Consider the following 26,347-nt stretch of genomic DNA (forward strand, 5'->3'; position numbering starts at 1 on the left):
GCGGTGAGGGGGGGCCTCGCCGCCGTAGGGGCCTGTGCGGGAACAGCAGCTCTCCGCCTTCCCGGGGCGGCTCTGCGCTAAAGGGAGTCCGGAGCAGGGGAGTCGTTACGTGTCCGTCCCCTTTCTCTGCAGCCATGGGAGCAAAAAAGAAGCTTCTGCAGATCAAAGAAGCCTTTCAGCTGGCCCAGAAGCCTCACCAGAACCACGCGAAACTTATTGCGGCTTTGAAGAGAACGTACGATCAGGTACGCCGGCCCTCGGGGCGTGACAGCGCCTGGGAGGAGCGGTGACCCCCCGGGCTGAGGGGAAAATGAGGGCAGGGCGCTCAGCAGCTGCTCTGATGTCCTTTAGAGGGAAGGGGGCCTCTTCGGCCTTGTTTCCCATAAAACAAGCATTGAGGCCAGTATGCCTAAGAAAAGCCCTGCGACTTTAAAAAAAAAAAAAGTAGCTACACGCTAAACTATTACGCGCGTTTGTCTCCTGCGAACGTGGGTGTAAGAACAGCCCACGGCAGGTATTAATGATGTTGCTGGAAGGTGTTTGGATACCCGAGAAGTAGGTGTGACACAGGATAATAATGGATGAGGGTGTCGGTTGCCGTTCTGAAACCTGTTAGCAGGTAAATGTAAACTCCAGAATGGAGCTCGGCAGTCAAGACACATGCCTGCTGTGGAGTTAAAGTAAGCTATTCAGTGAAGAGTGCACAACAGCCGATGTGCCCTAACTGCTGGCTTTAGAGCTTTAAAAATTTAAATGGAAGCTGTCAATTATAAAACCACTTATTTTATTTTTCTGTGGTACTGCTTTTGAAAGATGAACTGGGTAGTTACCTTTTGTTGTGGTTTGATTTTTTTTTTTTTTTCAGTTGGAAGATAAGAAAGATTTTCATGAAAAATTCATTCATTTCCTTAAGTATGCTATGATAATCTACAGACGGGAACCAGCAGTGGAACAAGTGATCAATTTTGTGGCTAAATTTGTTACTTCATTTTATCAAATGCAGAAAGAGGATGGTAGTGAGGAGGGAGAAGAAGATAATTTACTTATGAATTACATGTTTAACTTTCTGCTTGAGGTACTGTAACACTTATTAAATCTTTAACATAACAAATGGAAATGTCATGCAGTGGGGAAAAGATGCTGGCGCTTGGGATGATACTCACAAACTAGAATTTAAAAAGTAAAAGCAAGGCAAAGCTAGTGCTTTGAGTAACACCACTCTCCGCAAATCCAAAAAACCCACCACACCCCCCCAATAACCCAACAACTGGATTTCAAAAGTTAGGCCTGTGAGAAAATATGAACGGTTTTCTTATTTGGCTGTCCAATGTGTCATTATAGGCTTTACTATAGGTGCATTTATAAGTGTGAAATGTGGAAGTGTTGTGGAAATTAATTTATACTGTTTCTTTGATAAGTAAGAATATTAAAAGATCTTTCATACAAGTGTGGTTGGCATATGTATTATTCCTTTCTGCTTATTGCAGGTGTTATATAGAATACAAAAGCAACAGTTCCAATAGCATGAAAACACAAGTAGAATTACATTTTCTCAGACTAGTGTTTTGACATGGAAAAGTTATTGATTGGGCCAAGATCACTAGTTGTCATTGCCAATGTATTTTTATTTTTTTTTTTTTGCTTCTAATGTTTTATGGAGACAGAGTGGTAAGTTAGCTAATGTACTGTAGTCTACATTGAGTGGTAAGCTGTTTCTTTCCTGGTGAAGGCATTGCTAGTTATGTAAAGTGCCACTGATAGAGGTGATGGGCTGTAATTGTTTTCCAGTTCTGTGACTTCTTAATCTTATTAAAAAGAAACTTAAATAGGAAAAACTTTTGAAATACAGAAGTGCATATTTCACATACTATATAGAATAGTAGCTATGTTAATAGCCTTATGTTGGAAATGAGAAAAGTGTGATTATGAGAATACTTTTTTTTTCTTTCCCTAAGTCTCACAATGCGAACAGCCATGCAGTTAGGTTTCGAACATGTCAGCTTGTTAATAAGATTTTGGGAAATATGCCAGAGAATGCCCAGATTGATGATGACTTATTTGATAAAATTAATGAAGCTATGCTGATTAGACTTAAAGATAAATTTTCAAATGTGAGAATTCAAGCTGTGTTGGCCCTGTCGAGACTTCAAGATCCAAAGGATGAAAACTGTCCTGTTGTTAATAGTAAGTAGTACTGTTTTTTTCCTTTTGTTTAGGAACATTTGTTGATTTACATTAAAACATTTTTAAGCATTTTTTTAAGCATTGCGTAAACAAATCTTAGAGGGTATTCTTGTGATAATTTGTAAACTGTGGAGCTCTTTGCCAGAGGAGGTTGTAGATGTAAGAGTTGTGTATGTTTATAGGGAAAAGACAGAACTGCTTCAAGGAGAGATCCACTGGGGATTAAATGACAGACAAATCATATTGGGCTCTGGCTATTCTATGAACTGAATGTAGCTGAAGGATGGTGAGAATAATGGCATGTTGCGAATTGGGGTGCAGACATGATACATGCTTGCTCAGTTCTTACCATCTAAGGACCCTTTTTGTACTATTAATTGAATTGAATTTGTACAAAAACACTTAGAGGAGTAAGGATGATAATAGAAAAACTAATTTTGTTTCAAATTATGGCTGTTTGCCCCATGAGAGAGGCAAACTGGTTACTGCCATTGTTGACCTATGCTTTTTTTTGGCCTTTTTTTGGGGGTGGGGTGGGGTGATCTCATCTTATTCATGGATCAGTTCCTTTAAGAGACCAGCACCTCTGGAACACAGGTTTCTTGATGCTGTTTTTGTGCTGTTTGTGGGTTTCTTTGTGTATGGTATGATTCTTCACTAAGCCTCTACTTCCAATGCCTCAAGGCAGACGGACTGTAGGTTTGTACCACCACAGCTATTATGTAAATTGTGTCCTGATTAAACTTTACATACTGTCTTTTGTGAAAAGAGTGAATTAGTTGGGTTTTTTTTTTTTTGTTATTAAGGTACCTTCTTTGAAATTATATTTTCTAACTGTTTATAAGTTGCTTATTTAGGACCACATAAATTTAATAGTCAATCATTGTCTCGCAGAGCAAGAAGATGAATTCAAGTATTCTCTGATTAAATGCTTTTTGTTGTTGCTTTTAATTTTGAAGAAGGGTCAAGAATGTAACAAAAAGCATTATGTGAGAGATTTACTATTTAAGTTTTGGTAGGCTTAATGGAGATTGTAGTTTTCCATTTATAGGAAAATTTCAGGATCTACCTCATAGATAATGATGATGTATAGCCAGTGAATAGAGGTCTTAAGGGGCCAACATTTGGAAGCTCTTTTTTTTTTTTCTCTCCAGTAATGACAAAGTGGTTATTTATAGGTGGGATCTAGAATAGCAATTTTCAGAGTTATTAACTGAAGATCCTACTTAAGATTGCAAATACTGTTTTCATAGTTGAATTTCTTTTGAGGTTGTAGCTCAGCGTGTAATTGCCATATAATCTTGGGGTTGTGACCCTAAAGTGTTCCCTAAATTTGTATGAGCTATGCAGGGGCAGGGGAGGGGTTTTAATAACAGCTGCTGGTTTTGGGGGTTGGGGTGGGGTTTTTTTGAGTATTTTCTTGGTTTTTTATAATGTTTCAGACTCGTCCAAAAACATTATAATGACTATTTTACTTTCAGTTTACAACACATTGCTTGAAAATGATTCAAATTCAGAAGTGAGGCGTGCAGTGCTGTCATGTATTGCTCCATCAGCAAGGACTTTGCCAAAAATTGTAGGCCGCACTATGGATGTAAAGGAAGCTGTCAGGAAGCTGGCATATGAGGTAAATTGGATCACTTAATATTAATTTCAAAGAATGACTTAGGAAAAAAGGCTTTAAATATTTTATTATGTTTCACTGGTTAAACACCAAGAATGGTTAAATAATTTTTTTTCACTTATCAGAATTTTGAGGGGGAGTGATTTAATACAAGTTTTCAAGATAAAACCCCTGAACTTGACTGCAGAACTTGCTTGATAGAAATTACTTTTGTCATAGAACTTGGGTCTTTGGGATCAGACAGTAAAAATATAAATTATGTATACAATCTGTTATTTTCTATCTATGTGTTTTGTGATGTTTGTGAAGCAATTTGTTTTCTCTGTTATTGCATAATAGGCAATTAAGTACACTTAGGATCACGGCAATACTAGTGTAAAAAAAAATTTGGTATTCCAATTTTGAGAAGTATCAATCATTACTTATGTTTACATGTAGAGGTAAGGGCAAGAAGGTACGCTACCATGTATATTTCTTGTGCAGGCATCTTTGGTGAGATCTTAAAAATGTTCTATTTTTTTCACACAGACCTATCTTCTGTTCTTTCTTAACTTAGATTAAATTCTGTTTTTTAATTGAATCTCTCTGTTAGCAGGCTTACTTCAGTGATTTCATTGCATGTATTCATTGCTCTTGGAGCTTTAAGGAGAGAGAATAGTTTTCATACCTAGGTGTTGCATTCAAGCGGAGCTGCCAAGCTTCTAAGCTATTTGTTAACTTTATTCTTATTTTATTTTACATTTTCTTCCATGCACAAGAATCTGCTTGTTAATGTATTGGTACAATGCTGATGGTATAGGTATTACAGGCTTTTATTGACTTATGATTTCTGTGGATGGATAAAACTGAGAGTTTAAAACCACAGGTAGTTAATGAATTCAGTTGTTACCGTTTGTAGAAATGCATTTTAATGGTTTGTTGTTGGTTTGGTTTTTTTTTTTTAAGGTTTTGGCAGAAAAAGTTCACTTGAGAGCTCTGTCAATAGCACAGAGAGTAAAATTGTTGCAACAAGGACTTAATGACAGATCAGGTAAGAGGTCATCTTTCTCAACATCTTAATACAAATGTTTAAGAGAGAATACTTCTTAAGGTTTTGGGGATGACTTATGTGGAAGCTGTGATGGCACTAATAAGGAGCTCAAAGGGATTCATGAGGTACCATGAAATGTTTAAGCACAAGAAATTCTGCTTGCTGCTTTGGTTTTCCAGTCCCCTTGTAGTGGATAAACCAGAAAAGGATTGCACTTTCAAAAAACTTGAAAGCCACTGAGCTTTAAAATAGGACCAAATGCTATTAAAGTTAAAAAACAGCATTGTAATTATTTAATTCAGTGTCTTTTGAAACATGTTTCATTGCAGATATTTTTGCAACAAATATTAAAGAATTGAAATGTAAACATTAATATCAAATCTTCTCAGCTGGTTAGTTTTTTGTTTAACTAGCTTGGGGTTTTTTTAATGAATTTTTGATTGACCCTCATTCATTTTGTCATGAAGCAGCTTTATTCTTTTTGATGTCTTCTGTACTGCATCATTTTTATATAAAAGAGCCATTCAGAATGTACCCATAATTGTGTGTAGTGTTGTTGCCAAAAGATCAAAAGATCACGTGCATCTGAGTGAGACAATTTTGGCCTGCCTACATAGAACATGGCTTTTTTTTGCAACAATAGCAATTATGTACATGAATTTCACAATAAAAGCTGCCAGTTGTACTAAGTGCTACTGTGTTATCCACATACTTTGTTTGGAAACTCTGTACTAAGCCCTGTTGAGTTTTACTCTGAGAATTTTCCTTGATTAGTATATGTGCTGCTTGTGAACTTTAAGAAATATGAGCTATGTAGTTATTCACTTAGAGAGCAAAAGTACTGTGTTCATTGGTAACTGGAGCTCTTAAAGGTGTGTCATGTATGAGTGTGTTTTTATTGATCTACCTTTCTTTTTGGCTAGTTGGGGATCATATTAGTATGTTCTTGACAGCAAAGGAAGAGAGGGTCACCTGAGTGCTTTCTTATGCTGTATGGAACTACACTTAAAAAGAAGTCCTCTCTCTGTATAATAAGTTTTAATTAACATTTTTCCCCGCCTACCCTGAATTGTTCTATAGTAGTCTAATGAAGTTTGTCAGGTTTTGTTTTTGAAGTCCAGCACTGAAAAACCCATGTTCTGAATTACTAATTCTTTGAATTACTAATTCTTATCGGTATACTAGTTTGCTGTAACTAGCTGCTGTTTTTCGCCCGGCGGCCCCCCCCCCCCCCCGCAATACTTGGTCTTGACAGATAATTCTGTAATTCTTTTGTCTTAGGGTGAATGCATTTCTGTCTTAATAATCATTCAAAACTGGGGGGGAGCTACCTTCACTATTTTTTCCATGGTCCTTCATTTGCCAGGAACAAGGATTTGTTGTATTCCCTTACTGAGAAGGTACAACCTTTCTACATGGCCTATATTTCCGTGACATTGAGGTGTTCAACATGAAGAACTGCCTTCTTTTATGATCCAGAGCAGATACTTTTCTGTTGGTGTCTGTCTCTTCCTTAGGATGATTATTCATCCCAACTGTTGAGGACTTGTTCTTTTTCTTGACACCTAGAATCCCAAGGGAAAATATCTGTCAGAGTATGTAGTGTCACTGATATCTTTGATATCATATGCTTTTTGCTGGGCAAAAGAGGTTTATGTTCCAAATTGGCTGCATTTATATATATACGTCCACTAGTATTCCCTCATTTTGATCTGCAAATTCTATGATCTTGAATATGTGTTTCTTTATCAAATTTGCTTCTCTGAGTAACTCCTAAGTTAACAACAGAGGAACCTTCTTGTTCAATGTTGGTAGGTTGAAATCTTGGATGTTTTTCCATATTGGCTTCAGAACAAGGGTTTATAATTAAACAAGAGCTAGAAGACATAATCCAGATTCTGCTAAATTCTTCTTTTCAGGATGCATTCAGCTGTCAATTCTCCACTCTCATTCTCTTTCATTTTACTACATTCTACTAGTTTATGCTTTTCACCTTCTTGGAGAGGTTTCTCATTCTTAGGACCTTAATTTAGCTCTTTCGAGGCCTTTTTTACAGCTCTTTTTGAACTCTTGACTGTATTGAAGTGCTGTCTTTATGTTATCATAAGTTACGTATAAGATGAAAGATGAGTGTTGTCAGTGTGTGTGGACTTTATTTCCCTTATATTGGATATTGTTTTCTAAAAAGTCCTAAGAGCATACTTATATCACTCCCTAGTTATTATGTTTTTGCTTCCACCAGACTATTAGCCTTTGTACTTCCCTGCTTAAATCTTTGTATATGTATTAATGATGTATGTATTCCAGATGTTCCCATAAACACTTTTTCCTTGATTAAATAGTACTCTCCTGATCCAAAAGCTATCTGTTCATTGTGGCAATGGGAAGGACTTAGAAAGTATCTTTATGTAAATTTTATAATCCAGTTGCATAATTGAATCAACACAAGAATTCTGTGTGGCAGTTCAGACTAAAGGTCTGTGCAGTAGTATCCTGCCTCCAAAAGTGGCCGATTCCTAAATGCCTGAAACAAAGCAAGTATATAACAATGCTTCCCCAGAATATTTCCTTGTTCTACAAAACTTCATGGTTTGTAGATTTTCTGGGTTGAGGTGCTGTCTTTTAGATGTAACAGTTTTTGGATAGAGGTTGTTTTGTTTTTTTTTTTTTTTTTAATTCCCTGTTGGGGGGGAAAAATGTTGCCTCAAAAATGTAGTAGTGCTCCATAGGTAGTTTTTATTTAACTGTTGGGTTTTTTCTTTTTTTTTTTTTTTTTTTCCCCAAGGTAACGCTAAGTTCAATTGTATAATAACTTCTTTCCAAAAAGCCTTCTGTAGAAAAATGATTTGTGAAAGTATGTTGAAAACTTGGTGGTTTTTTATGTTTAATGTTTTAAACAGTTTAAATTCCTGTATTGTTAGGCGCTGTTAAGGAGGTAATGAAGAAGCTGCTTCAAGCCTGGTTACAATTCACTGAAGGGGATGTTTTAGAATTGCTTCATCGACTGGATGTGGAAAACTGCCCAGAAGTGGCCATCCCAGTACTAAATGCTGTGTTTTCATTATCTCCACTTCATGAATTGGTTCAAAACTGTAAACACCTTGACAGCAGGTATGCAGATCAGTCTTCATTTCCAAAAGATATTTTGTATAAGATTGTTAAATTAAAGGTTATATCTAAAAGGGGAGCAGAGTAACTGTTACCTGTGATAAAAGACTAATATTGTGGTGTAAGCCATGATGTCTCCCTGGTGTTTGTGTACTTAAGTGTTTTGGATATGCTTTTTTCTTTTTTAAAAGATCTGTGTTCACCAGCTGAAAATGATTGTGCCAGATAAACAAGAGGAAAAAATGAAAAATGACTTCTCAGTTCCTGAACACCCCAAAAATCACACTCTTAGAATTTAGAAGGATGCAGTAAATTAATCAACTAAACCAGCTTTTGTATGAGTAACAACTTAGAGCCTAATTTGTTTTATTTCCTATACTGTCTACAGCTTACAATAAAGGCAATGCTCTAGTTTACCCCCACAAATGTAATTTCCTGTCTTAACCTGTGGTACTGAAAAAACTCCTTTTCTCCCATTTGTCCTCCTTCTCAGTAAGGCTTCTGGTCTTTCTCACACATTGGCTAGTCCTCTTTGGCTTCCCTCTATCCTTTTTGCTGAGCTAGAGGCAGCACAATTTGGGGCTGGTTCAGTTATCCATGAACTGTTTGGAGAATCAGTCAGAATGGAATTATTTGGCTTGTGTTTCAGCCTTCTTTTGGAGGTATTTTACTCGTATTAACAGAGCTTGACAGAAGTTGGTATATTAGAGGCTGCTTCTCCTGTGTTAATGTTTGGTAAAGTGAGTTCCTAAGCTATGAAGAAGATGGCATGGTGAATATTAAGATCCATAAAGCAAAAATGAAAGGGGGAAGAAAACAAGAAATTAGAAGTTGTAGGAAATTGCTAAGGGAGGCAAAAAGGGGTGAGAAGAAACAGCTTGAGTTAACTGAGGCAACCAGAGTGGAATGATTATTAACAGTGGTAGGATTCTAATATTAGATGATAAATGACAAATTGTCACTGATTAAAAAGTGATAACAAAATATTATTCCATGTTTTGGGGGAAAATGTGTAATGTCTTCATATGAAGTGTCTTGCCTTCTAGTAGTAGTTTATGGCAGATGGTTTGAAATCAGTAGATGTTACATGCATTGCTCTCCAAAGCTATAGATGGGGGCCTGTCTGGCTTTCAAAAGCATCAGTAACGGTGAAATAACTTTCTTACAGCCTCTGGAAATGTGCCAATATCTTAAGAGGTTCAAAGGAAAAATTTATGTAGTTATGGACTTGTCAGTCTAACTTTGATCCTGCGCAAAACAAGGCTTTCATTCTGAAAGACTGGGCTGAGAATTTTTTTTAAGTAGTGGATCTGTTAGACTAATGACATTTTGAAGTGAAAGTATTCAGCTTGTAATGAGACTATTTCATTTATGGAAAATATTAGGCTTGTTCTTATATGATGTTTCTGACTACAGCTTGAGTGATGCAGTATCAATATGATAAATGCTTAGATTTTTGAAGTCTATGATTTCTGTTTATTAAATTTACTTTTAAATAAAGACTTTTCAGATTAATGGGAAGCCATCAAATGATCAGTTTTCAGTTTTCATCTACATGTTGCTGGGGGTTTTCTGGTGGTTTTTTTTGTTTTGTTTTCTTTTTTTGTTGGTGGGGTTTTTTTTTATGTGAGAAACCTAAAAGAAAAATGGAATTGTTATTGGTAGTTTGCAAGCAAAACGAAATTTGAGGGAGTGAAAAGTACCACTGACAGTGATACTCCGCTTTTTCTGTTTTGAGGTAGAATTAATGCACAACTTCTGCTTCTGAAAACAAAGATTATATGCCATGCTTAGCATGGAAAAGACCATGATTATAAAAAGGAGTGGGGGTCCTATGACTGGTAAATAGAGGATGAGCTTACAGAGATGCTGAGAAGCAGTTATGTTACTTTTTGCATTTGACATACTATGATTGCTACTGGAATATTGTGTGAAGGTCTTGTATTAAGAACAGAAGAAACAATTCATAAACCGCAGCTGAAAAATAATTTAATGCAGTTGTTGCATTTCTGCAGATTAATGGAGTTCAGTATCCCAGACTTGTACAGTGATAACAATGTTTCATAGAGTTAAAGTACTTGGGGGTTGCTGTAGGAGGTCTGAAGGGCTGAGCAGAATCTTTCTGCAAACTGATATGAGCAGCCTTGATTTAAAATAACGAGAAGTGCTCTGTGAGCACTCGGGGAGCTCCATGTCCTCACTTAAGAAAGAGGAAGTTATTTTTGTCAGTCCTTAAGTATTTCTGTGGGGAATACCTTTGACAAGATTTTATTTTCGTCTTGGGAAATAATCTATTTCTGTGCATTTGTTGTGTTTGACCCTATTTTATTTATATCTATTTATTTTTGTTTAGAAAACTGATTCCAGTGGAAGACTTAACAGCTGAGAATGTGTTATATTGGAGATGTCTTTGTGAATATCTAAAATCAAAAGGTGAAGAAGGTGAAGATTTACTAGAACAGATGTTGCCAGAACCAGCTATATATGCAGATTATTTATTAAGGTACCTTTAATTTAAAAATAAATCTCTTGCCACTAAAATAGATATATGTGTATATATATATATATTTTTAAGTAGAGAATATTTCTTTTATTCAACTCTTCAGGTTTCCTCTGAAGCCAAAGTTGTGCTTGACCAGTGATTTTTAAATTTTTTTAAAACTTTTTAATAAGATTTTTGAGAGGATTTTCTTGTTTTAAACAAAAACTGTAAAAGGCAAATTTGTAACTTGAAAACCATTTTTTGAATGTCCTTTCTCATGAATTATCAGGAAGATGGACTTCTGGATCAATAGCATATAATTCTTTGCCATTTGAGATAATAGAATAATTGTTCTGTAATATGCAGCTATCCTTTGTTCATCTGCTATTATCTAGGTTACTATGTGTTTGCAAAGAGCTTGCAGAAAGAGGTTTTTAGAGTCTGCAGAAACTGATATTTTTTTAATTGTAATTTGTGAAAATAAAGTAAAATTTGGCTGCTGTCCCCAAGGGAAGTGTTTTTGAAACTGAGAGTTCATTATCTTCTCTTTCCCCTGCTCAGGCAGGCATGCTTCCGAAAAACTTATGTTTGAAGGCAGTGACAGAGTTGCTAAATGAGCCAATTACAGAACATATAATTGGGGGAAAAAAAAGAATGTTTTATTAAGTCAGTCTTTTTACCAAAGTGAAGAAAGGTACATTTTTTTTTTTCTCTGAGGGATACTTCAGTCTTAACATAAAATTTGAACACAATTTATGTTTGTGAGCATGGAGAATGCTGAGAAATCTTAACTGAGGTATTGTACTTGCAAAACGTGGAGTGAAGTTTCCTGAAATGATTACAAATCAGATCTGTTGAAAAATGCATTGTTTTGATAGATGTTTTCAATTAAAAATATGCATACTCTTTTCTCACTTCAGTGGGTATAGTATATTAGTAGTACATACAGATATTATTGCTACTTTTCTATGTGGAATGTGCTAACATGTTTCATAAACATTTAATAAATGAAGCATCTGTGCTTCCTTAATTTTGAAATGTGGATCCAGTCTGGTGGGTGTAAATTGATTCATTCATAATTAATTTAAGAGTCCATAAAACATTTGTCCTCAAAAAACCCCAAGTTTTCTTTTTTTCTATCCAGTCTTACTCCAAATGCCTTCATTTATCTTCCCCTTCAGGAAGAGGCTGAGTAAGATTAATTAGGTTTGCTAGTACTTGTTTGTAGTATCAACTGTTAAACTATTCATTGGTGAGCTGTGCCACCAGTTGTTTCAGGTAAGATTTGCAATTGTACAATCCAAGTCTTTATTTGCACTGTGAGAGTATCAATTACGAGGAGCAAGAAACTATGAGTCATTGATACTTAAGAAAAAATGCAGGATTGTAAGCTTCATTTAGATATTTCACTATTATCTGGTGCAGGTAACATTATTGTTAAATTATCAGAAACAGCTGCCTACATTGTTGTAATTTCAGATGTTCTTAAATAGTAGCTACATGCAAAGTTTTTGTCCTAACTTTGAAGAAATTTTTAAAATTTGCTAAATTTAATGAGCTGTTGCTGGAAAGTATCTGCAAAGCTGTGGTAAAAATAAGCATCTTTTTCGCAGCTCATATCAGTATTTGAATTTTACATATTACACTACATTCAGTATTGAATTTTGTACATGAAGTGTTTCACTCCAGATTTTCTGAACACGCGTGCTTTCATTGATGGGTAAGATTTTGATAAAAGAATGACTCTAGAAAAATAAAGAAACAGAACAAACTGATTACACTTTCCATGCTATGTGGCTGAGCATATCTGACAACAAATTGTTGGTTTTCTGTGATGGCATACTTGATCAGCTAAAGAATTTTAAAATTCACTGCACACTTTAATGCTTTTCTTGTATTTTGTCTTGTAGGCAATATAACACCTCTGAACATGTAGTAGAATACATGGTACCTAAATGTGCAGAAGAACAGTAGTTATATATATATATGAAAAATGGTACATGTGTACATGTATTACTAAGATTCTGCCTTTATGCAGGGGTACAGAACTGAAATCACATGTACCAGCATAACTTGTCATTTTCTGTTTCTTACTATTTTGTATTTTCAAAGAAGGGATTTTTTTAATGAAGTGCATTATTTTTAAACTATACATTATTTGGTATAAATAAATTTCTGGAACTATTAATCTATGAAAAGGAGAACACAAACATTAATTTTTAAGGTTTGTAACTAAGGTAACCACTTGTTTATAGAGGACAGGAAAATGGTGTGTGTTTGGGTTTTTGTGTGTGTGTGTGTTTGGGTTTTGGTTTGTTTTTTTTTTTACTTTCCAACAGTGGTTCTGAATGTAATTATATGTGTTTGATTTGGATTCAGTTACCTTCAAAATATGCCAGTTCTTACTGAAGAACAAAGAGAAGACTTTACTTGTTTTGAAAAGCTAATGACAAAAGAATTTATAGGCCAGCAACTGATTGTTATTATAGGCTGCATGGATACCACAGAAGAGGGAGGAAGGTAAGCTTACATATAAAGTCTTTGTTATTAAGCTTATGGCACTCATGCCTGTGGACAGGCATAGAGTCTCCGTTGGGAAAATAACCTGATCAAGCAGACAAAATACAATTCTAATGCTAGCTGGAAAAAAAGGCACAGTCTCTCTAATGGAATTGTTCCCAAAAGTGTGCCAAATATCATCTGCTTACTTTTATTGAAAAATGAGTTTTAATGCAGATACAACATTGTTTGGGGAGAACAAATTCAGTTGTTTTCATAACATGTTCTTGAGATTATGAAGTTACAAGACTGTTCATTTGGAACGTAGTATATAAAAAGATAAAAGGAGATAAATGGATTACTTCTCGGCAGATGGCTTGTAGTGAGTAGCCTATATGTTTCCGTGTTTTTAAGCCCAGTCTGCTAAGGCCTAAAAGGTTACAGATGTTTTGGATGCCAAGCTGAATTGGACTGTGTTAACTGAGTCATTCCTATAATTTGAACAGCCTTTTGATGTGAAGTAATAAGAGTGAATAAATTTGGAAGTTCATACCATCATAGACATTTTATGAAAAATTGCAGTTATGATAGTACAAACACAGCAATAACTTCAGACTCTGTGGAATGCATTATATGTATGCTGGACTGGCAGGATAGTTTAACTTGTAATTATTATTATTATTTTTTTTAGTTTCCAGCCAGATAATTTCTATGAAAACATTCTAAAGTATTGATACTCTTGACTTTTCTGCTGGTATGACCTTTCATTGGACAGTAATGACACCTGATTAAAAAAAAAATCAGCATTTTCTAAGCAAGACAAATCAAGTAAAATCCCCAAAAGACAAACATTTCTAAGTAAGAAGACATATTCAGCAGTTAAGAAAAACTTCTCTATAGCTATATTATAATGTATTATAAAGTCTTCATTAGACTAACTCGAAGTGGGTAAAATACTAACTCTTAATGTCTTCTACTTTCCTGAATAAGCAAACAGATTATTTGTGGTTTTTTTTTTTTCTTTAATGTAGAAAGCATCTGTTAGTTACTTTACAAAAGATTCTCACTCTACCTGCAACTTCAACAGCCCTTATATCTCTGCTTGTGGAAAGATTACTCAATATTGTTAAGGATGATGACAGAAGGATTCAAATTGTGAGTAATTCTAAAGGCTCATTGTTTTCTAGGCTCTACCTTCTCTGTACAGCAGTCAGCCTTTACGAAGCATCGTAACAGAAATATTGGGAGTTCAAATATTTTTAGTTTGGAAAAGCATTTATGTCCTCTCCCCTTTCTTTTTTTTCTTTTTAGCATAGCTGCATTTTTGTCATTGTCTAAAGATCTTTATCTTTAGACATTTGGCTGGTGTTGTAAATGTAATCCTCAAATTAGGAAAGTATTAACACTTCAACAGCCTGTTTCAGAATCCTTTGTCATATTAGATCCAAACAGTTTTGACTAAAACATTCAAAGTGAGGATAATGTACATTTCCAGGTTTCAAATTTCTCTTCCCTCCTTTTACCTAAGTACTAAAATCCTTATAAGAAAGGTATTTTATATAGTAGAGTCTTCATATACAGCAGAATTATTTAAACTTGACTCCTGAAAAATAGACCCTTGGTTTTGCTCAAATATTTTAAATGAACCCTGGACTTAAGGACAGAGACCACTTTTGGAAAACCTCAATGCAGTGGTTAAAGCTAGGATATAGGTTTGTTACATGATTATGTTGGAAGAACTATGGTAATCTTAGCATTACAGTACAATAGTACTAGTAAATGTGTGCATTTCTATTATGTAGTGAAATACACTGATTCAATACATTCCATTGATTTGGCACAGCTTGAGAGGAACTTAAACTGAGGTGATCTGATACAAGATAAATTAAGACTATCCTGTCTCATGTGGTCTTTAGTTTTCCTCATGCTTCATCTCATTTTTTAATTAACATAATGGGTCTGACTTTAAAGAAATCCCCTAACGAACTGAAAAACTCTCAGCCAAGTTCTGCTTCTAGTTCTATGCATGTATTTGGCTTGAAATTAAATTGCTTACATGGCTTCTTATACTACATATGGTGGTTTATAGACCTTTAAATGATAGTGTTCTTTGTTGTATTTTGATTGAAGTAGTAACAGATGAAAAAACTTACTCTTGTTACCAGTAATTCTTTTTAAAGCATGTGTTCAGATCTAGAGGAGATAGTGCCTGTGAACTGTTGGCATAGAAACTGCTGAACTTATTTATGGGTATATGGTCTTCTATTTTCTTGCTTACCTAGGTGAATGGTAGAAAACGCTAGACTTTCATGGTTAGACTATGTATTGTCAAAATGTGGACTTATTTGCAGTGAATTAGCTGTTAAGGGAAACTGCACAAATGTTCAATAAGTTTTCAGAAGGTTGGTATTTAAATTTGGAAAAGTTAAATGCATAGTATCTGACATCTGAGCTGAAATTAATGGCACTAATATACTGTTTGTAACAACAGATTGCAGAAATTATATCAGAAGTTCGTGAGCCAATTGTTACAGTCAGCCAGCCTGTTGATGCAGCTGAAATAAGAAAGCGGGAGCTTAAGGTAAGCAGATTTTAGTCAACAAGAAAAATATTTTTTAAGCGTATCTATCTAGTAAGAGTTTTATATAGTAGTGTACTATTGGCTAGTGTCAATAGTGTATTGTTGGCTAATACCACAAAGGTTATGGTATTACATTAATTTTCTTTTTACTTTGTATTTCAGTTGGCTGAAATAAAAGTGAAACTTTTTGAAGCAAAAGAAGCTTTGGAAGAATGCATTACTCTGCAGGATTTTAATAGAGCATCAGTACTAAAAGAGAAAATAACTGAGTTGGAACACAATAAAAATGATCTGATAAAAGAAGCAGAGCAACCTGAAATTAAAGAAATGCGTGTGGAAAAGGTCTCTTCCTTTCCTGTATTCCCATGTGCTGGTTAGGTCTTGATGTTTACTCATAGTTTTAAAAGAAAGTGTAGTTTGCCCTTGTATCATCTAAATTTTTAAAACTGAAAATGAACATTTATGGTATTGGTATTCTCCTTCTGCATGTATAGAAGCTGATGGTATGCTCTAGCAAAAAAATGAATTGCGGCTAAACTGCTCTTTTGTCCTTGAGTAACTAAAGGATTCTAAAAGGGTCTTGGTTTTATTGTTTTTGACTAACTGAAAACATAAACCTGAATCTCTTTTCATCATAGTTTATAGACAGATTTTGATTAATGTTCTTGTACAGCAAATGTGTAGTGGACAGGAAGTGTTTATTTGGGTAGGGAAAAATTATGATTAATGTCCCCGTTCTCCTTATCACAGCCACCATTTGTATTAATAATGTTTTTCTTTTTCCTGACCTACTTGAAGAATGATCCTGAAACACTGTTGAAGTGTCTGATGATGTGTTATGAGCTTCTGAAGATCATGTCCCTTTCTAAAGGAATTGGTCCAACCATTAATGAAATCACTGAATCTCTGGTATGTAGGATTAAATACTGTTTACATTATAATAAAAATGAATACATCATAGCTGGCCCTTAGGTGCTGGCAGGATGGTTTGTGGTTATTTCACAATCACTTTGCTGTATCTGTAGTGCTGTGTCTGGTTCTTTTAAGCCTTCTCAGAACCTAGTGTCCTGGAGGTGCAGAAAGACTGGAACTCATATAGACCTTTCTTTCATCCTTCCATGTACAAGGAGAAGTTTGGGGGGATTCCTTCCCACCCCCTCTGTTTTCTTAGCACCTTTGAAAAGCAAAATATTTCTGTATTGAAAAATAAGGCAGTGGGATTGCAGGCCTCTTACAGCCTACAAGATATATTTCCTAGTTTTCATTGTGAAAAGTATGGATTTTAAGATGAACATTTCTAAATATCACAGACTTTTAACTGTTACTGAGTGTGCAAACAAAATGGGGACAAAAAATAATATGCCATTGTATGAATGGTGCAGCCACATCTGAATACTCAGTGCAATTCTTATCCCATCTATCTAGAAAGTTTATATTTGAATTGGAAGTGGTCAAGAAAAGGGCAGCAAAGAAAAGCATGGAATGGCTTCTGTATGAAGAATGACTAAATAGTTTACCTTTTTGTAACCTAGAGAAGAAAGAAGTTAGGGGCAGGGTCTAAGAGAGGGGAGAAGTCCTAAGATGTGAGTATTATGGAGAACATGAATAAGGATTGGTTGATCAGCCCATAAAGCTAGCAACTAGCAAGCTCAAAACAAATGAAATAAGTTGATTCTTCACATAATATGTAATCTGTGGAATTTTTTGTCACAGGATGCGTGTGTGGTGAGCACTTGCATAAATTTCAAGGAAGACTGAGCAAATTCAAGAAAAATAAATATTATGGAATGATTAGGTAGATAGGAACAGCCTCCCAGCTCTGGTACCTCTCGGCTGCAAAATGTTGGGACCTTGACAAGAATTCTTGGGAAGTATCTACTTAGTCTGTTTAGGTAATACTTCATAGGAATTTGGTTTTGATCTTTTTTGATAATGAGATAATGGGCTAGATGACCTGAGTCAGTACGGGCACATTCTTAGAATTCAAACTGCAAAGAAAATTGCAACACCAATTTAGAGTAACTTAAATGTAGTGGAACCACACCTGATTTGTTTCAGACGTATAGAAGTATTCTTAGAAATACTAATTAGTGTTATGTGTCCCCCAGAAACCTTTTTCATTAGGTCTTTAACTTCCACATTTGTTGTTTATTCCACTTTTCTTTCTCCAAGATCCTGCTTTCCTATTGTTGTTCCTGCTGGATTTTCACATATTACATGATTTGAGATATCTTATTTGTTGTTGTTTTAAACTCGAACTCTTTAGTAAATGCAAAAATATAAAACGATGCCATTGTAGCATTCACCCTGTATCTAGTCTGGCTTTTCTTTTGTGTGGATTTTTACCATTGTCTTCTCAAAACTATTTCAAGTACATGAAAGGGGCATCTGTATTTTTGCAACTTGAAACTGGGTATTGTTTCTCTGCAAGAATGCTAATGTCTTTTATGAAGAAATGTGTAGGTTTGTTCTTGTGTGGTTTTTTTTTTTTATTTCACAATGAGTGGTCAATTCAGTTTTGTTTGAAAACAAATATTTATTAAAAACAAAAAGCAAAACACTCATGATTTTCGCCATTATTTTATTACTGATTTCAAACAGCATACTCAATCGGCTTCTGTTTATATCTAGATAAACAGAGTATATTCCAATCCTGTATCAAACGAAATTATTTTTAGTTTCAGGGTAAGCATGTTTTCAGTAGTCAGTTTTTTTTATTTTCAATTTATGTATTTCAACTATAAGGTCTAATATTATTGTTTCCAGATACTTCCTGGCATAACTAATGTCCATCCAGCTGTGAGAAATATGGCAGTTTTGTGTTTGGGTTGCTGTGCCCTTCAGAACAAAGACTTTGCCCGACAACAGCTTGCATTGCTGTTACAGGTAAAATGTCTGATGGGGAATGGATGATGGTCTGTGTGGCTTAGTAAATAAAAATAGTCTTGTATCTATAACAAACTATTCTACACAGTTACATTATTTGAGAACCAGTGATTCCTGATTTCCTAAAGATCTGGATCTGGAGAGTGTGTTTTCATGTATATTCCTCTGATGTCTAATAATATTCAAGCTGATACTGTGTCTTGGTAGTAGCATGCCTTTACTTTGTAAGGTTACCTGTTGTCTTCAAAGTTTGTAGGAATTCTTTATCTGTAAGGTCTCGCTTTCTTTTCTGAATCTGGGTGAAATCAGTCATATATTTCTGCTATTACAACATAGAAAAGAGAAGCTGTAGGATTGTGTAAGCCTTCCTTCCTTGGGAAACCAAATTAAAAACATGACTGATTGCTTTTACATTTCTGTTACGTACTTACCTGTGATCTTGGGTGTCTAATTTAATTTCTGAATTATTAATTTTGTATGGATTAAGGAAGGGTTGTTAATTAGAGGATAAAGCAGTATTCAAACCAACAAATGATAGCATGGCCAAACATCTATGGATGTGGAACATGTTGGATGCCATAATACCCACATCGTCCACCTTTGTGGTAAATGTTCTGATGCTGAGCTAATTACATAAAAGATGACACAATTGTTAACTTTTCAGACCCTGGCTTTGAGAGAAGCATAGGTGGCCATCGTGCCTTATTAAGAGTATGTTCATGTACACACTCAAGAGAACTGACAGCAGGCATTGAGATGATATGCTTGGCTCAGACAAGATGATAGAGCTGTCAGTCACCATAGCAGGAAAACTTTCGGTTCCTAAAAAGTTAGCATATACTACTGCTTTTAATTTGCCTTTGAGTATGTCTCATTAAAAATAATTTTGGTTGTTTAGGGAGGATTTCAGTTGCTTTAGCAACTTAGACTTTAGATTTTAGTAACTTCTGTAGGTACTAAACCCTAAATTCTTTGTGTAGGCTGCCATCAAAAGCAGGGTGTTGGACTAAACAGATCTAGGATCTCTAGGCTAACCCACTATGTATGGTTTTATTTGAATGTTAATTTGAACTATAATACCTATAGTAACCTATGCAACTTTGACTTTTATTACTGTTTTGCTCCCTGCTGTCTTTTCACATGCTGTTTATTTTAATTAAGCTATACAGTATTTCAGAGCAGGGATTGTCTTATGTATTTTTTCTGTAGTGCTTGTGTTAACCACTATGGAGCTACTACAGGCAAATAAACTTTCTGTTTGTCCAATGTCTGCTTAGAAGTTGAACAATAAAATTACCTCTCACACATGCATGCTCACTCCGTGAGTGAAATTCAATTGATTTTATGTAATGGAAATTGCATAGATGACTTGATAAATTATTTCCCAGACTGTATTACAAATTCAGGTTTAAACTTGTATCGCTGAGTCTGAAATTTGTCCCAAGTATTATAAAAAGTTTCCCAAATTAAACAATCTTATTAAAGCAAAAAATCTTATTATGCTTAATGTTAACATGGGTGGTCTACTGTAAGATGATGTATGTATTTTCCTTATTAAACCTAGGTTTTACAAATAGATAATATAAATGTAAAGCTCAGTGCTTTAAAGGCAATCTTTGATCAACTAATGCTGTTTGGAATTGAGCCATTTAAAGCCAGAAGAGGCAATGACTCTCAAAGTGAAGATGCACGCATTAGAGCTGAAAATTGTGAGGAAGAAAGTGAAACAATAGAGGAGGAAGAAGAGACTGCTACAATTCACAGCCTCCTGCAGCTTCTTTCTGGTTTCTTAGACAGTGAGGTAAGAAATACTATAAAATTTGCCTTAGTTTTGTTTAAAAATGATTTTTGCAGAAGGCTTACCATCCCATTAAGTTGCCTGTGAATATTACATGATGTGTAATTGAAATTAATGGTCTAATGTCAAAACAGTTGTCCTACAAAATGACCACGACTTTGTCACTGATATAGACTAAACTCTTGAGCTAGCTTTGAATTCTGTGCAGGTGGAAATATGTGAATGTAGAGAATTGACTGGCAAAATAGAATGTAGACTTATACAGTATTAGTGAAAAACACTGTGGTTGGTGTGTTGTGTAAATGACCAGTTCTTTCTTCAGTTTTCAGAACTTAGGACAGAAACTGCAGAAGGCATAGCCAAACTGATGTTCTCTGGGAGGCTGATTAGTGCCAAGCTTCTTTCTCGTCTTGTTTTGTTGTGGTATAATCCTGTGACAGAAGAGGATACTCGGCTTAGACACTGTCTAGGAGTTTTCTTCCCTTTATTTGCTTATGCAAATAGGTATGGCCTTTGTAAATTATTATGTGAAAATATACATTGGTCTAGCAGCTTTAGGAACCTTTTTTGATCTTGCACAAGCAGAAATTGCACAAATGCAAATTAGACCTAAGGGTCTAGTTCAGCCTCATATGTGTGTTACTTTTGAACATATATAATCTCAACCTATGACTATTCTGAAGACGTTCTATTAATTCCTTCTTACCCTTGTGGCCTTCTACTTTTTTCTTTCCTAAGCTTATGATTGAAACTGTTCTTCAAGATACTGAATAGAGATTAATTTAAAAGGATGTGCTTTGCTTATTTACGCTGTTGAGCACTACAGCTAGACTTTGAAGTGTCACTAAAAAGTAGCTAGCAGGAATGCTTCAAAAGAAAATAGTCGGTGCCCAGCAGATGTCAAAGCAGCAGGCTATTGGTTGTGGATTGGGTTTTGTTTTTGTTTTTGTTTTTTTTAACATTTAAGCTTTTAACAGTGATAATCTTTTTCCCTTCTGACCCTGTGAATTGCCCTCTCTTTTTTTTTTTTTTTTTTAATTATGAGTCCTAATGATTGCCCACCTGAGTAATTCTGTGTATTTCAAAGTCACTTGCAAATGAGGCAACTCCTTCTGGCACCTCATAGATGATCTTTTTCTGGAAAAGAAAAACATGGTGTTTGCTTTAGGCAAAAATCAGAAAAATCAGTGGAGAAAAAAAATCCTAAACCTTAGTCTGGCTCATTGATTTGGAATCTCTGTTTAGTTAGGAAACCTCATTAATTTTCTGTCTCAAAACATTATCTGCATTCTGGATCACAAACAGTTCGTTTTAAGATGAATCATGGATTATCTTTGGTTAGCAATACTGTATTTTCAGAAAAGAATTATTAATTACCATGTGTAATTCATAACTGTCTGCAAAGTTGCCACTTGGAACATGAAAACTCAGGTAATGAATGAGATTTGGCTGAGGTTTATATCTAATTTAGTACTGATCTCTCACCAAATTTTAAAATTCCATTTGTTTTCTGGGTGCTGCTCTGTTAACCTCTTCATCTGGTTGCAGATATAATCAAGAGGTTTACTTTTTGAAATTAAATATTTGAATTCTGTGTGAGGGGGAAAAAATGTTGATGCTGACTTCTGTAAATATTCTGTCATGTCAATGGAGTGGCTAATAACAGGGACAAGATTCTGTAACCAGTGAACAATTCTTATTTGTGGAATGTTTTTTAAAGAGTAAAGAAAACCCTCTGGCAGCCTAAGAGGAGAAAGTTCTACCTCGTGGCTATATGCTACTAGACTATTTCCTGTAAATTTAAAAAAAAAAAAATCTCTAAATGATTCTTCAGTTATGCTTGAGCCAATCTAAAGCCTTAAAGCTGCTGAAAGGGAGAGTTCTTGCTTCCATTCTTTCTTGCCCTGGTTTTAGTGCTCAAAAGGTCTTTTGGTCAGCTGATTTGGCTCAATAATCCAGCAGCAAACAACCTGCTTTTTTTGAATTATTTCTTAGTTTTCTCCTGTAGTTATTTGGGTTCATATATGAAGTTAAGAAGTATCAGAAACAAAAAAGGCTTCACCTACTAATACCTTGTAGTTTTTGACACCCTACCTTTTAAATTGTTTTGACCTGTCTTGTGGAACTATGCTTTTAGACAACTTGCTACAGAACCAAGTGCAACATGATTTTTAGGTTTGCTTGGCAGGAGTTACTAACTTCTGAGAAAAGAAAGCACAAGTATTTCTTCCAAAAATCTTGTTAAGCACTGCATTTTTTTTGCCAGGCTTCCTTGCTTTCTTACACCATGAGAAGTATCCCCAAAGAAAAAAGCTAGCAGGAAGGAGGGATGAGCAGAAGACAGATTAATCTAAATAAAAGATTTAGAGAAATGTATTTCTGTCCCTTAAGAGAGAATGTGTCTGTGTATATCAGTTAGGTTTTCAGTAGTAAGGATGAACTTTCAAACTGTTCAGAGGCAGGAAGTGTTACTTAAAACTTACTTGCAATACCGTGTGCTGAAGCTTAAAAGAAATTGGTTCTGTGAAGTAGTTTTGATATCTTGATCCTGCTGGCTGTCTCTACCAAGGTTCACTGCTCCCACTTTGCTTTGATTGATGAATTGTAGTAGGTCTGTGAACTTTCATCATAGAAGAGAAAATTTAGGGGCAAATTAAGGTTTGTCTCATTATGCTACTAATGTTTGACTCAATTGAAACAGGTCTAACCAGGAATGCTTTGAAGAAGCTTATTTTCCAACTCTGCGAACACTGTTAAATGCTCCTGCAACTTCACCTTTGTCTGAAATAGATATCAGTAATGTTTCTGAACTGTTAGTTGACCTGACCAGACCAAGTGGACTGAAACCCCAGTCTAAAAAGTCTCAGGACTATCAGGTACAGTGTGTTAAACTGGAGGAAAACAATATTCGTGTCTAGAGATTAGGAACTGACCACCTTTACCTACTGCTAGCTGTTTGGGCCTTTCTGAGATTCCTAGTGTCAGAAGCTGGATTAAATGAATGACTGTTCAGGTAATGAAATCTTTTAGCTTCACCTCCCTGCCCTCCCTTTCCTCAATTTCCTCTCCTTCTTACAATTAAAAAATGCTAGTAGGAACTTGCACTATGGCTAAATGTCTATATTGGGAAAAGTATTTATAAAAATCAGTTGGTGTATGTACTCAAAATACTGCATTTTAGTAAAATGTTTACTCTGTAAAATTAGTCATTAGCTGCTTAAATCAGAATGATCTCATTGCTATGTTTTGTAAATAGTTCCAAGCGAAACTTCTGATATCTAATTACTTTCCTTTACAGGACTTAACAGTGCATGACAGTTTAGCAATGAAAATTTGCAATGAAATCTTGATGGACCCAACTGCACCAGATGTTCGGATTTATGCAAAAGCTTTAAATTCACTAGAAATTAGTAGCTCTTCCACAGAGAATCTTCTGGTTCTGCTCAATGACATTCTAGAGGTAGTACATAAATAACATGGTTCTTACTTCTTTAATCATTAGCAATCTGATACCTTCTACAGTTTGGATGGCTTATCTTTAGTTACTGAAATTTTACGCCTAAACTTATGACGTAACTGTAAGATCATTAGGCAACATGAAGAGGGTGCTTGATTTAAGATGAAGTGGGAGGGGATTACAAGAGTGATGTGAAAGTTTTTACATTGATGCTTTTATTAATATGGGAAAATAAAGTAAAATTTGGGAGTGTGACAGAGGAATAGTATACAGAAATGTTGAAAAGAATGCTGATCTACTATGGGCACATTATCCAGAGGTAGCTATACTCCAGGACTCAGCCAGAAAGGTCCAGTTGCTTTAATGTTTTTTAGGTTTCCTTTAAAAAAGAACAAAAAAAGTATTTTGGGGTTTCAATGCCTGGTGTTGATGGAGAAAGTGTTCCTCTTTTCAACTTGACTGATCATCTTCATGTCACACATTGTATCCTTCATACAGTAAATTTAACTAATCCTATTAGTGGGTAAATTTAATGGATAAAATAAATAGTTGTAAAATTAAGTAGCTTTTAACATTAAATGTGACTTTTCCAGAAAGTGAAAGATAAACTATGTCTAAGAGCTATTGAGAAGATAAAGACGAACTTGACCAAAGATCCTAATCTGGGCAAAGACCACACTGAAAGGACTGAGGAAACAGGGCTCTCTGAAAGGATACAGGAAACTGACATCACATTATCTGAGAATACTATTCAAAATGAAGAAGGTATACAACTGACTTGTTTAGATGTGTATGAAAATAAGTTTTAGTTTTCCTGCGTTAAATTAATCTACTTTTTGAAAAGTGGGAAATGGTAACATCCAGTAAATATGCATACAGTTTAAAATATTTGTACTGAAGTATTTTCCATTTTTTTATTGCTTTTTGATCCAATTCTATTTTCTTATTCTCAGTATTACTCTAGTATAACCAGTGCTGTATTTTGAGTCTTAAGCTCTGCCCTGCAGCTCTCTCTTTTTAACACAGTATTAAAATAGGCTGCTCTTTTTTCTTTTTTTTTAAATTTTTTTTTTCTTTAGCTGTTTGGCACACTTGTATGCCTGCTAAATACTAGTGTTGACTAACTCATCTTTAGAATGTGACTTGCTAACTTGGAGAAAGAAACAAGTACTTTGTGGGGTATTTAGACTTTAGAGTTACCATGCCTGTGCTTCTTGCAGACTATATTATAGCAATATATAGCTGATATCTTCAGTGTTGACACCGGTCTGTCCTTGTTAGGAGCTCGTATGTTGGAGCCAGATTTGGTTTTATTGCTATTTAAGAGCTTGAAGTGGAAGTAGCTGGAAGACTTTCCACAGCTTATGCAGCTGCATGTACCTTAGCAGTGTACATTGTGCTGGTGGCACAGAAAGTCTAACATTTTTCAGCAGAAAAGCAATTGGATGAAACTTGTTTAGGTTTGCTTGCAGCAGTAAAGCAAAGATATTGACAAGCAACTGTTTTAAGCAGATCACGTTTTCTTTTAACATTTCTTCTAATTATTTGTTTTATATCTTCTAGTGAATTACTTCAGGGCTTTAATCTGGTGTTTCTGGAAGTGTCAAATACTTTTAATTTCTTATATCTACTATGCTTATGTCTTCAAATATTTATTGGAAGTATGCTTTTGAGAAATAGTTGTACTGTCTTCTAATATCTGATAATACTTTTTGATATGAATTTCTAATGGAAGAGGATTTTTGAGCACTTTTAAAAAGCAGGTTGTAGGAGAAAAGCATTGTTCCCTTCCCTTCTCCCAATCCTCCCCAGATACATTTGGAATCATTAAAAATAAAGCAGCATTTACTACTTCAAATTTTTAAGTGATAGCTGTGAGCAAAAAGGGCAACAGAAACTATTTTTGTCCTGCAGGTGCTGCAAAGGAGATTTAGATTTAATGTTAGGAGGAAGGCTTCCTAGCAATAACAGAGATTGCTGAAGAAAGATTTCCTGAAATTTTTAGAAATTTTAAGACTAGAATAGAATATTTCAGTTGGAAAGGATCTACAATGATCATCTAGTCCAATTGCCTGACCGCTTCAGGCTCACCAAAAGCTAAAGCATGTTAAGGTCATTGTCCAAATGCCTCTTAAACACTGACAGGCTTGGGGCATTGACCATCTCTGTTGGAAGCCTGTTCCAGTGTTTAACCACCCTCTTGGTAAAGAAATGCTTCCCAATGTCCAGTCTAAACCTCCCCTGGCACAGCTTTGAACAATTCCCACGCGTCCTATCACTGCATACCAGGGCGAAAAGCTCAGCACCTCCCTCTCCACTTCCCCTCCTGAGGAAGCTATAGAGAGCAACGAGGTCGCACCTCAGCCTCCTTTTCTCCAAACTAGACAAACTGAGTCGTCAGCTGCTCTTCATGGGATATTCCTTCCAGCCCTTTCACCAACTTTGTTGCCCTCCTCTGGACACATTCAAGTACCTGAACATCCTTCTTAAATTGTGGGGCCCAGAACTGCAGACAGTACTCAAGGTGAGGCCGCACCAACACTGAATACAGCAGGATCATCGCTCCTCTTGACCGGCTGGTTGTACTGTGTTTGAGGCACCCCAGGATGGGGTTTGCCCTCTGGGCTGCCAGAGCACACTGCTGACCTGTATTGAGCTGGCTGTCAGCCACCACCCCCAGATCCCTTTCTGCAGGGCT

General features: G+C 35.5%; 1 protein-coding gene across 1 annotated transcript in view; it reads left to right on the forward strand.

The window, feature by feature from the left end:
- The first annotated feature begins 60 nt into the window (after positions 1 to 60).
- NCAPG (non-SMC condensin I complex, subunit G) overlaps positions 61 to 26,347 on the forward strand; it is a 29,089-nt gene continuing 2,802 nt past the window's right edge. Inside the window, exons 1-18 of the mRNA XM_010576833.1 lie at positions 61 to 245; positions 866 to 1,075; positions 1,956 to 2,184; positions 3,666 to 3,811; positions 4,754 to 4,838; positions 7,760 to 7,949; positions 10,300 to 10,449; positions 12,808 to 12,948; positions 13,959 to 14,082; positions 15,419 to 15,508; positions 15,671 to 15,850; positions 16,307 to 16,417; positions 18,275 to 18,394; positions 19,959 to 20,195; positions 20,515 to 20,696; positions 22,894 to 23,068; positions 23,491 to 23,652; positions 24,243 to 24,414. Coding sequence (XP_010575135.1) covers positions 135 to 245; positions 866 to 1,075; positions 1,956 to 2,184; positions 3,666 to 3,811; positions 4,754 to 4,838; positions 7,760 to 7,949; positions 10,300 to 10,449; positions 12,808 to 12,948; positions 13,959 to 14,082; positions 15,419 to 15,508; positions 15,671 to 15,850; positions 16,307 to 16,417; positions 18,275 to 18,394; positions 19,959 to 20,195; positions 20,515 to 20,696; positions 22,894 to 23,068; positions 23,491 to 23,652; positions 24,243 to 24,414 — 2,815 coding nt within the window. The 5' untranslated portion in view covers positions 61 to 134. The remainder of the gene's footprint in view (positions 246 to 865; positions 1,076 to 1,955; positions 2,185 to 3,665; positions 3,812 to 4,753; positions 4,839 to 7,759; positions 7,950 to 10,299; positions 10,450 to 12,807; positions 12,949 to 13,958; positions 14,083 to 15,418; positions 15,509 to 15,670; positions 15,851 to 16,306; positions 16,418 to 18,274; positions 18,395 to 19,958; positions 20,196 to 20,514; positions 20,697 to 22,893; positions 23,069 to 23,490; positions 23,653 to 24,242; positions 24,415 to 26,347) is intronic.

The sequence above is a fragment of the Haliaeetus leucocephalus genome, unplaced genomic scaffold (assembly GCF_000737465.1).
Source record: "Haliaeetus leucocephalus isolate CR32 unplaced genomic scaffold, Haliaeetus_leucocephalus-4.0 Scaffold545, whole genome shotgun sequence".
NCBI classification, from domain to species: Eukaryota; Metazoa; Chordata; class Aves; order Accipitriformes; family Accipitridae; genus Haliaeetus; species Haliaeetus leucocephalus.